Source organism: Amphimedon queenslandica, unplaced genomic scaffold, assembly GCF_000090795.2.
Source record: "Amphimedon queenslandica unplaced genomic scaffold, v1.1 AMPQUscaffold_13391, whole genome shotgun sequence".
Taxonomy (NCBI): domain Eukaryota; kingdom Metazoa; phylum Porifera; class Demospongiae; order Haplosclerida; family Niphatidae; genus Amphimedon; species Amphimedon queenslandica.
In genome coordinates this window covers 149,987-161,870 of record NW_003546373.1, presented here as the reverse complement: position 1 = coordinate 161,870, position 11,884 = coordinate 149,987, and the positions used below count along the sequence as shown (strand labels likewise).

Sequence of the window (11,884 nt, the reverse complement as noted above, 5' to 3'; positions counted from 1 at the left end):
GTTTACTATCTTTTCTTTAAGCACTCTCAGCTCTTCTTGAAGCTGCTCCTTGGCAGTCCTTGCCTACAGTATTGACCCTGTGACTGAAATAGTGAGAAATACTGCCATTTTTAGTATAACGAATTGCCCATAATAATTGCAATTATTGACGGTTATAATATTGGTCATTTTATTTTGAACTGCCAATCCACCAAATTTAATTCTCCACCAAATTTTCCGGCTATACAGTATATAATTCATTATACTAAAACTTTTATGTTAAGTTAACATACTTCAGGAATGATAACATCATATATATAAGTAAAACCGGCTTCACCGCGAGTTCTTATCAGAACCTTTTCTATAAATTTGTATATCTTTAGTTCCTAGAAAAACAAGAATAAAAATAAAGTAACCACAAAAAGAAGTAACCAGATTACATTGATTACAGTATAATGCCAAACATGGGGTGTATACATGTGTATATTATAGACCCTATAGGGCGCTAAGTTCTGCAAGTAATTATTGCATTACGGTATCCACCCTCACTCATGATTTGGACGGCAAGATACCGTGTAGCTACATGGGGAAACAAGGAACAAGAGGCCTTCATGGCTTCCAGAGCTTGTTTGAGTGGCAATAAATGCCAGTAACAGTGAAGAATAGAGCCCAGAATGTCTCCTGAGAAAAAGCTTCATTGCACTTGAAGCCACTTGTCCACAAAGGCTGCTTTTGGCCTCCTATCCATTGGTTTTGCCTGGTTTTGCCGTCCAGCAGGAGAATTTCGAAATTTTTTCATTAAAGAATACGGATAGAATACAGAAGATTACGAATAGTGTCTCATATACGGTATCTATAATTACTTCTAGAAGTTAGCACCCTATAGGGTCTATACAATACATGTACATGTACTTTGTATATACATGCACGTGTCAATTACATATAAAAGTATGTATGTGTACAAAATACATTTATACATGTACTGTAAAATCTGTTATATTTCAAGTGATGCGAATTTTCATATAGCAATGTGGCATAAAAATTTATTTTAAAAATCCAATTTTGAATCAAACTTGATACACAACATAATGACATGTACATGTAAATGCATCAGAACATAATAGTGAAGTCTGATGATTTTTTTCTAGCCAATTTTCAATTTTGATGAAACACTATCGTCTATGATCTTTGGAGGCAGCTTTAAAAATTAAAAAAATTGACTGTACTTAGTTTAAACATAGTACATAAGATAAAACAAGTACAGTCAAACCTGCTATTGTGGACAGTTTAAAATAAGGACACCTCTATAGTCAGGACAGGTAGTATCAGTCCCAATACAATAGTAATGTGTTCTGAAATAAGTACGTACATGTATGTATCAAAAACAGGGCTTCCCTCAGGATTTTGGCATATAGTGCTCATGCAGCTTCTGTACATACAGGTACTGTAGTACAGGGTATTTTGACAAAAATCACAACGAGAGAATTCTCCATTTATATAATTTTTTTCTAATAAATATAGATGTCCTTATGCTGTGTACAACTTTGAGCTGCTTCTGATCAAATTTAATTTTTAAATGAATTTTTAAAGCTGCTCAAAAATCAGGCTAATGATCCAAGGCTATAGCCTTTGGTCACAGGCCAAATTTCGTGAAAGATAGTTAGGAGAGAATTCTCAATTTTTATAATTTATTTTGATACATATACATGTTCTTATGCTGTGTATTAACTTTGAGCTGATTCCAACCAAATCTAATTTTTTATGATTTTTTAAAGTTGCTCAAAAATCAGGCCAATGATCCAAGGCTATAGCTTTTGGTCACAGGCCAAATTTCGTGAAAAATAGTTAGGAGAGAATTCTCGATTTTTATAATTTATTTTGATACATATACATGTTCTTATGCCGTGTATTAAGTTTGAGCTGATTACAATCAAATTTAATTTTTTAATGAATTTCTAAAGTCGCTCCAAATCACCAAATGCCTACGGTACTGTATTGTAGTGCTTGTCAGCTCATGAAGCTCATGCTGTTTAGCTCACTTTGCAGAAACCCTACCAGCAATTTTTTGATGAAATCAGCAAATGCATCCTCTTGAAGTTGACTTATTAGATTAGTGTTACAAAAAATTATCTATAACCAACCCTTGGTTAAAATCCCGAAAATAACTCTAATTTAAAAATTATTAGAATAGATTTCTTTTACCATTTTAGTACATGCGCTGGGTAATTTTCAATACATGTAGTTATAAAATACAGAATGAAAGATTCAGATGCTGAAAATTTTCATATGCTGCCAATTTATCCCAATATTGTGAAAACAAAAAATTTAACCATTCTAAATTTACATTGTAACATGTCTCATTAACCACACAAAAATGACCATCACTTGAATATACCAGATTTTACAGTACCGCATAGTGCTTTATTTTGGCAATTTTGCTGTAAAATTGTAATTGGTGGTTTTTAATTCGGTGATTCTTGGGTACACGTGCATTACTGAGCATGCGCATTAATGATTGGGGATTCTGCTTGCAAACCGCCAAACGCCAAAATAAAACTCTGCCAAATTAAAGTGTTATACGGTATTACAGTATTACTATTACCCTACACACTAACTGACTTGGCTTTCCGTTAATTTGGCAGGACCGAATCCAGTAGATGCTTTTCTCATTTTCTGTCTGTCAGACTTGGTCCCGCTGTAAGATTGATGCAACTCTGACGATGCTTTTCCTAAGCATACTTCTTCAATAAAAGACTATCAGTAAAGACATTCAGTCATTCACTATCATTAATATAGACATGTACATGCATACAGTACCTCATTCTTTTCAAAGTGCTCCATTAATCTTGAGAAACAATAAGGCGAACTATACAAATGTAGAAATAAAAAAATTGATAAACTGACATTACTACAATTTTGATGCAATTTAGAGATTTCTGAGAGAGAGCACAATTATTTTGTTCAAATGGGCTATTTTGTTCGAACTTTGTAAAAAAGCAGATATAATTAACGTTCCCAAAAACACACTCTATTTGTGAGGTAAGTTTGGCTACATGTACATGTATACATGTACAAAGTACCTGGTATCTTCAGGTTGATCATCTTCACTGTCAGACAGATCATAATTGGTATCTGATTCTTCTTCTCCTTTATCACCATCATCGTTATTATTATTCAATGACTTATCTCCATCATTATCATTATCTAATAACACAAAGTAATGGTATACCGTACAAGATGATTCATTGGCAAGGAATTAATATTGGTGATTGGCGGTTCTATGAAGAAACTTCCAATATAAAATCGGCCATTTTGTTTAAATCTGCACGAGCATGCTCAACGGCACGTGGCACAAAATGACCAATAAAAAACTTGCCAATTGACTTTTCACAGGCAAATTCACCACATATTTCTCAACAATAAATCATCTTGTACAATGCTACATGTACATGTACATGTATATGCTAAATTAAGCATCATTAGTATTGGCTTCTTAAAATATTGCCTATCTCGAAATCTTTACCATTTTAAACTATTTTTACTGGATTAAGATTTCACAAAAATTAGATCACGTGTATATAATCACATGTCACACTTCATAATACATGACACAGTCTTACTAAGTAAAAATTAACTCTTAAAAATTAAAATTAAGGAAAAAATTTCTACCACACACACTACAATACAGTAAGGCTGTGAGGTATTAAATATAATGATACCTCGGTACGGTATTGACAAAATATCCCGGTATTACTAAATATAGTAATTTATTTTAAAATACTAAAAAAATTAATTAATAATTTAATTAATTAATATTTTAGCTTTGAATGTTGGCAAGTACTGTACTTAATTTAAGTGATTTTAAAGTTAAAGTTAAAAACTAGCCATTGCACTGTGTCTGGCTCAAAATGGTGTCATAATTCTGCCACTCCTACTGAACACTTTCACATTGTCAACAACCTCGCCTAGTTGCCTTATGTATCTTTTCATGTATTTTTTATGTGTATTTGGCACTACGAAAGTACTGTAAAAGTACGGTATTGACGGTATAACGGTATTAGTAGTTGATGCTATATTAAAAACCTTTGAAACTTAAATATATACCTTCTATATCTAAAAGTAATACCTTGGTATATAGAAATATAGGTATACCTCACAGCCCTACTATGCATGGTGTTTTTTAGAATTGGTAGTCTCACATTATATTATTTTTAGTATACGGTGCACTATTATATAGAATAAAAGGAGCTGGTAACTGACTAACCTCTTTGCTAGCCCATTGAAATCCAGCAATAATACCATCCCTAATCTCATTCAAAGCCATGCATCCTTTGGTTGAGTCAATGAGTAGGTTGGGGCCACTTCCTTCTGGCCCAAATGACCATATCTTGCGTCCTGTTGCCATGTCCCAGTTATGCTTCTCTGCCAGTAAATGTGCTCTTGGTCTGAGCTCTTGAGTATGAGTGATGACTCCCTATTTTAATAAAGTAATTAAAAGACATGTTGTGTTTTAATTTTAGTTTTTAAGTTTAGGTCATAGTTCATGTGCTAATAAACATGTACATGTATAAGCCATTATGGTCTTGGTCTATGTACAGTACATGATTTTGAATCTTTTGAATCATTGCTATAAGATTGATGATTAGAAACATGGCTTGAACTTTCTGTATAGCAAATCTGCTATAACCATTCTTGATGGGTTCTTTTAGCATCAGTGGGTATTTACATAGTTAAACCATTGTTATGAAAGGAGTTTGGAATTCAAAGGCTTAATGCTTGATCTAAAATAGCTAACTTAAACTTGAACATAAATTTTAGAAGATAAAATTACTTCGTCAATATCCTTCAAAACATCACTAGAAAGTGGAGAGGCCTTCATGTAAATTCGGTTGAGTTTATTTTGAGTTTTAGCAATACAAATGACATCGCTTTCTTGAGTAACTGTTTCACAATAGGAGACTACAGGATCAGATTTCTATGTATAAATTAATATACATCATCACTACATAATAATAAACCTACTTTAATGGGAATGCAAGCGTGGTCTTCTTCCAAATCTTTGAGGCAAATTTCCAAATGTAACTCACCAGCTCCAGCTACAACAAACTGACCATTCGCTTCACTGGAGCACTGAAATAAAGCTAAAAACATTAAAACTCTTATAATCCCATTACCTGGACTAAGGGATCTGATTTTGCTAGTCGTTTCATTCCTTCAACAAGTTTGGGAAGATCCACTGGATTGGTAGCTTCAACAGCAACACGTACCACTGGACTAACACTGAACTTCATCACCTAATAACACAAACATTCAGTAGTGCTGTTTAAGTGAAAACTAAAGCATACTGTAGTAGTCTGATTGTTGGAGGTCCAACACTAAAACTAAAATACCATCATGTACTACTGGACTAACAACATCGAACTTAATCACCCATAAATGTAAACATTCAGTTAAAACTTAAGCATATTGTAGCAAATTAAGGTATCGTCCAATACTAAAACTAAAATTGCTACTGAATTAACATTAAACTTAATCACTTATAAACACAAATATTCAGCATAGTACTGTAGTGAGGCACTTTCCAATACTAAAACTAAAACTTCTAACTCTAATTCCTTAATCCTTATAACAAGTGCAGTGCTTATGATTGTAACAAAACTGTATGCATTAAAACTATCACTGCTTGTGTGTATCACACATTAGCTCTTCCTCTTCCTCCCCCCCTCTCTCTCTCTTCATCTCTCTCTTACCCTCATATTGTATGCATCCTCAGATGTTGTGATAGTACCAGTCTTGACAAGAAACTGATCAACTCCAACCAAACCAACAACATTACCACAAGGAACATCCTCAACATTCAAACTGGAACGACCCATCATCACAACAGTCCTATTATGACCATGATATTAAAATAAATTTAAAATAATTTTTTATACCTTTGAATAGACTTGACCACATGATCAGACTGATTTCGTGGTGTGTAGTTGGGCCCTAATATGCGAACCTTTTGGCCTGTACCAATCACTCCACTAAAAACACGTCCAAAAGCAAAAAACCGTCCCTTGTCAGAACTGGGCACCATCTTACTAACGTACATCATCAATGGAGCCTGTTTGATAAATTCAAACTCAACATACATGTACTATAAAACCATGGTTTTGAGGTATGTATTAGCAACCTAAGACCTAAGCCCCAAAATGTCTACCAGAGGCAAAGCTGAGGGCAGAGATTGAGGGACAAAGGTCTTACATTATACTGATACCCACCTCAAAACCTTATATAAAAACATGCTAAATGAACATGGCATACTGTAACTATATTACATAGAGATGTCCTGATAATCAGATCGGCATATCAGATATTGGCCCGTTTTTTATAGTATCAGTTATTCGTTTCTTTGCATGCATCTTGCAGATATAGGAACACATGGCCATATGCATGAGAATAAAGGGTTAATCAATTAATTGTAAGACAATTATGTGATACAATTAATGTCAAAATGATTCTATAACTGCGACTACTTGAAAATCAGTCAAGATTGAAGACACTAAATTGGGAAGTGTATAAATCACGTTTTACATGCATAAACCTGTGCCTAAAAGGTAGAAAGGAAAATATCAGATCGGTATTGGTATCGGCCAGTAATGGCTATGTTAATATCGGCATATTGGAATATCGGCTAAAACCCATATCGGTACATCTCTAATATTACATATATCAATAATGGCTATTATTTACTTCAGGGTTACAGTTGGCAATTCCTTGAGCACAAATGTCATCATGAGGTCCTTCATACAATAATTCCATCCTGTACTTTTGTGCTGTGACTGGTGATGGTAGGTGGATGGTGATCATTTGAAGTAAAGTGTCACCAGCAGACAACCACTTAGGCATAACAGCTTTAAGGAGAGGTTTTCCTTTCAACTCCTGTAAAATAAACATAAATGATCGATTATTTTTTAAGGTAAAAAGAAACATGATCATCATTACAGTAAGATTATTTTGTAAGACACTGTAAACCATTAATAATTACTATCCATTAATTTTAACTGTTTTAACCATTAGCCTAATTTAATGGACATAAATATCATTGTAAATGTGCAATTGGTTACTTTAAGAAGTTGTAAAAATTCTTAAAACTAATGGACGTTAATATACCCATCACTGCGAAAACATTAAACATAAAGGTTGAATTATGTGGGTTTACAGAAACTAAGCAAGTAGGTATGTACATGTACATACCTTTTCTTCTGGAGTTAGCTTAATTTGAAGCTTATCTAACAGCTTTTGCACCTCTTCATCTTTGAAATTCATAATCGCATCAAAAACCTAAAAAAATAATACAAGTGATGAAGATTGCTACTATACAAATGTATCTATAATAACCTTATAAATAGGATCAAGTATGAACTGACAAAAGCCTCTGACGTATCCAGGGCCAGCACTCTTGCTCCATTTCTTTTCAGTGGATGAGTAGAAGTTTTCGCCCCACAATCGCTTCATAAGCTTCACAGGCTCAATGGAAAACTTGACTGAATACATCTCAGCAAATTGTTTAAGAGTGAAGGCCCAGCCATGCAAACCGGAGCCAAATCCAACAGTGCCTTCATTTGGGCTAACCTAAAATAAACAAATATTATGTTGTTAAATAAAAATGAGATAAGCTAACCATTATATTTCCCATTGGGCCATCTTCATCGCTATGAGTTGCAATGATGACATTGACTGATTCCACAATTCGCTGGAAGGTCATATAAAGGTCCTCCTGATCTAGCTTCAGCTCAAGGAGTGCTCGGTCCATCTTATTCATAAACAAAACAGGCTTGATCCTCTCAGCTATGGCTTGACGTAAAACTGTCTCAGTTTGGACACAGACGCCTAAATCAACCATTATAGTAAAAACTGAAGTTGGGTACATTATGTACATGTAGCAGTTTAATACTGACACAGATAAGCATGAAGACACATTAAGCAAGGCTTAAGTCTGACGAAATGGTCAAAAAAGTGCGTGTGCGATCTAACTAAAGTTGACACAAAATTGGTCAAAATGGGCTTGTTTGCATTGCCATTTGTGGCAAATGTAAACCAGGCTTTATATACAATGTAAGTAAAAGCAGACACATACCACTTATGCAATCCACCACAACCAATGCTCCATCAGTGACACGAAGAGCTGCAGTTACCTCAGAAGAGAAATCAACATGACCTGGCGAGTCAATGAGATTTATGAGGAAACCATTCCCGTCCTTTTCCTGAGTGATGTGGGACATATCCTTATCTTGCAACTCGTAATACAAAGAGATAGCACTAGAGATATACATTGAATAGAGTTAAAATAATCATAGAATTGCTATAGCATAGTCTTACGTTGATTTGATTGTTATGCCACGCTTCCGTTCTTCATCCTCAGTATCAGTGTATCGTTCACCAATTTTACTACCAGCAATGATCCCAGCCTTGAGGACCAGGGAATCAGTGAGTGTGGTTTTCCCATGATCAACGTGAGCTATCACAGACATGTTGCGGACATTGGTCCGCTTGTCCATGATAGAACGGACTTGCTCCACTGTAAAACGCACCTAAAGAATCAAGTAGTAGCTGATTAGTAAGCCTGCTCTGGATCTTACCATTGTATTTGCACTAAATTTATAATCTGATTTGTAGTTACTCCTGTGTAGTTACCAAGTTAAAGCGGTCCTTTGTCAAAGGCTATTCAATCACATCTCTAACTACAAGAAATGATGGTGGTAGCAGAGGTGAACATCGCTTTATAGCCTTAAAGAGAGATGTCACAGAATTGTGCAATCTTTTTATTTCCAAGCCATGGTGCAACAATTTAACAGTTTACACGCCCACAAACTAACACGCCCTCCTCCTATTTTTAATAAAAATCATAACACAATAAAAGGTACTATAAGCAGCGACCAGCAACCAGCAACAAGAAATAAAACTATAGGTGGGTAGCTATAATTAATAATAATAGTCTTGTGTATGTATAACAGCTATGAAGTTTCTAGTTTCGTCCAAGCATCAGATAGTGAACAATTTTCTACTGAAGCTATAGCTCTTACCATTACCTGTATAACAAAAATGAATTTAATATCACAGCACATATTAATATTCATTGAGAACAATTAGCATTATTTCAATGACAGGTTCTATTATTTCGAAAGAACACAAAGTTTCTGAAAAATATAAACAATCACCTCGCAATGAAAAGTATCATTATCATGGGCGTAGCCAGGGGGGGCAAGGGGGGCAATTGCCCCCCCTTTTTTAAAACTCAACATTTTAAAATAATCAAATAATAAGCTGCTTTTGAAAGGAAAAGCTGTTCTACAACTTACATATGAAAGGAAAAGGCCAAAGCAGTCTTTCTATGATGCCATTATAAGGCTGAAAAGGTATTCAACGTTGCCAATGATCGGTCAAGAAGTCCGCCATGTTGAAAAATAGGTGTAACCACGCCTCCAAAAGGGCGTGGTTTCGCAAAATTTCACGGCGCGCTTCGCGCGCCGCACAGCTTGCCCCCCCTTTCCAAAAATCCTGGCTACGCTACTGATTATACCACAGTCTAAATTTTATCAATAGCAATGCTGTTTTTGGTTCATGATTTACATTTTAGCTTTAGTTATGGTACTTCAGAACAAAATCAATTTCTGACAAATAAATAAATTAACTCGTAGGTGTGACTAGTATTAGTTGTTAATTCAAATTTAGTTATACATGTAGTTCTTCAGAAAAGTCATTTTAGTTATGATTCTAGTTCGTTTGACGTCAAATAAAAGAATTATAGTTTAGTTAAATAAAATCGAAATTTTGCTGTACTAAAATAGATTTTGTTGCAGCTATAGTTAACCAATACAACACTGCTCAATAGCAAACAATAAGTGTAAAATAATCACTCAAATGTGATTCTTTCAATTGAACACAAAAAAAGCATTTTATATAGCATGTGGGTATGCAGGGCCACCAATAGGCTACGTGGGGCCAAGGGCAAAAACTTGATAGGGCCCCTACTAATACGAATGGCCCCTCCCTTATTCATTAACAGAGTGGCCCACAAGAGTTAACTTATAAGAGTTGTCATGATTCATTGCTCTTTTTCTGTAAAAACTATACATACTTTACTATTGACCAGGGGCCTGGGGGGCCCCCTTTGATTGGGGGCCTGGGGCAAAATGCCCCACCTGTCCCTCTATTGGTATCCCTGTGGGTATGGAAGCATCATGCACAGAAATACAAGTACACACTACAAACAGTAATTCATTATACCAAACACTTAATTTAACATACTTCAGGAATGATGACATCATATATATAAGTAAAACCGGCTTCACCGCGAGTTCTTATCAGAACCTTTTCTATAAATTTGTATATCTTTAGTTCCTAGAAAAACAAGAATAAAAATAAAGTAACCACAAAAAGAAGTAACCAGATTACATTGATTACAGTATAATGCCAAACATGGGGTGTATACATGTGTATATTATACAATACATGTACATGTACTTTGTATATACATGCACGTGTCAATTAATATACATTAATATATATACATGTACATGCACGTGTTAAAAGTATGCATGTGTACGAAATACATTTATACATGTACTGTAAAATCTGTTATATTTCAAGTGATGGGATTTTCGTATAGCAATGTGGCATAAAAATTTATAAAAAATCAAATTTTGAATCAAACTTGATACACAACATCATGACATGTACATGTAAATGCATCAGAACATAATAGTGAAGTCTGATGATTTTTTTCTAGCCAATTTTCAATTTTGATGAAACACTATCGTCTATGATCTTTGGAGGCAGCTCCAAAAATTAAAAAAATTGACTGTACTTAGTTTAAACATAATACATAAGATAAAACAAGTACAGTCAAACCTGCTATTGTGGACAGTTTAAAATAAGGACACCTCTATAGTCAGGACAGGTAGTATCAGTCCCAATACAATAGTAATGTGTTCTGAAATAAGTACGTACATGTATGTATCAAAAACAGGGCTTCCCACAGGATTTTGGCATATAGTGCTCATGTAGTACAGGGTATTTCGACAAAAATCACAACGAGAGAATTCTCCATTTATATAATTTTTTTCTAATAAATATAGATGTCCTTATGCTGTGTACAACTTTGAGCTGCTTCTGATCAAATTTAATTTTTAAATGAATTTTTAAAGCTGCTCAAAAATCAGGCTAATGATCCAAGGCTATAGCCTTTGGTCACAGGCCAAATTTCGTGAAAAATAGTTAGGAGAGAATTCTCAATTTTTATAATTTATTTTGATACATATACATGTTCTTATGCTGTGTATTAACTTTGAGCTGATTCCAACCAAATCTAATTTTTTATGATTTTTTAAAGTTGCTCAAAAATCAGGCCAATGATCCAAGGCTATAGCTTTTGGTCACAGGCCGAATTTCATGAAAAATAGTTAGGAGAGAATTCTCAATTTTTATAATTTATTTTGATACATATCATGTTCTTATGTTGTGTATTAACTTTGAGCTGATTCCGACCAAATTTAATTTTTTTATGAATTTTTAAAGTTGCTCAAAAATCAGGCCAATGATCCAAGGCTATAGGTCACAGGCCGAATTTTATGAAAAATAGTTAGGAGAGAATTCTCTATTTTTATAATTTATTTTGATACATATACATGTTCTTATGCTGTGTATTAACTTTGAGCTAATTCTGACCAAATTAAATTTTTTTATGAATTTTTAAAGTTGCTCAAAAATCAGGCCAATGATCCAAGGCTATAGGTCACAGGCCAAATTTCGTGAAAAATAGTTAGGAGAGAATTCTCGATTTTTATAATTTATTTTGATACATATACATGTTCTTATGCCGTGTATTAAGTTTGAGCTGATTACAATCAAATTTAAT

At 34.2% G+C, this 11,884-nt stretch overlaps 2 protein-coding genes across 2 annotated transcripts in view; both read right to left on the bottom strand.

Moving 5' to 3' along the window:
• Positions 1–245: 245 nt before the first annotated feature.
• LOC109582313 (uncharacterized) overlaps positions 246–11,884 on the bottom strand; it is an 18,049-nt gene continuing 6,410 nt past the window's right edge. Inside the window, exons 8-11 of the mRNA XM_019996983.1 lie at positions 3,060–3,183; positions 2,797–2,845; positions 2,599–2,733; positions 246–365 (exon numbers count right to left, since the gene is read on the bottom strand). Of these exons, the coding sequence (XP_019852542.1) occupies positions 264–365; positions 2,599–2,733; positions 2,797–2,845; positions 3,060–3,183 (410 nt within the window). The 3' untranslated portion in view covers positions 246–263. The remainder of the gene's footprint in view (positions 366–2,598; positions 2,734–2,796; positions 2,846–3,059; positions 3,184–11,884) is intronic.
• On the bottom strand, positions 3,973–10,368 carry LOC100638427 (elongation factor 2-like). The gene is made up of 14 exons (XM_019996982.1): positions 10,276–10,368; positions 8,607–9,056; positions 8,347–8,558; positions 8,105–8,286; positions 7,649–7,857; positions 7,366–7,599; positions 7,222–7,308; positions 6,718–6,906; positions 5,916–6,088; positions 5,730–5,868; positions 5,154–5,273; positions 5,002–5,109; positions 4,811–4,954; positions 3,973–4,453 (listed from the first exon to the last, which is right to left on the bottom strand). The coding sequence occupies exons 2-14, from the start codon at positions 8,607–8,609 to the stop codon at positions 4,175–4,177; spliced, it is 2,079 nt and encodes a 692-aa protein (XP_019852541.1). The 5' UTR covers positions 8,610–9,056; positions 10,276–10,368; the 3' UTR covers positions 3,973–4,174.

What these genes read in the sequence shown, in the direction of transcription:
- LOC100638427 (XM_019996982.1), bottom strand. An exon ending in TTGCCAACTGTAACCCTGAA is followed by an intron (nt 6,089 to 6,717) that starts GTAAATAATAGC and finishes TTTATCAAACAG; the next exon opens with GCTCCATTGATGATGTACGT. An exon ending in AGGATGCATACAATATGAGG is followed by an intron (nt 5,274 to 5,729) that starts GTAAGAGAGAGA and finishes TTGTGTTATTAG; the next exon opens with GTGATGAAGTTCAGTGTTAG.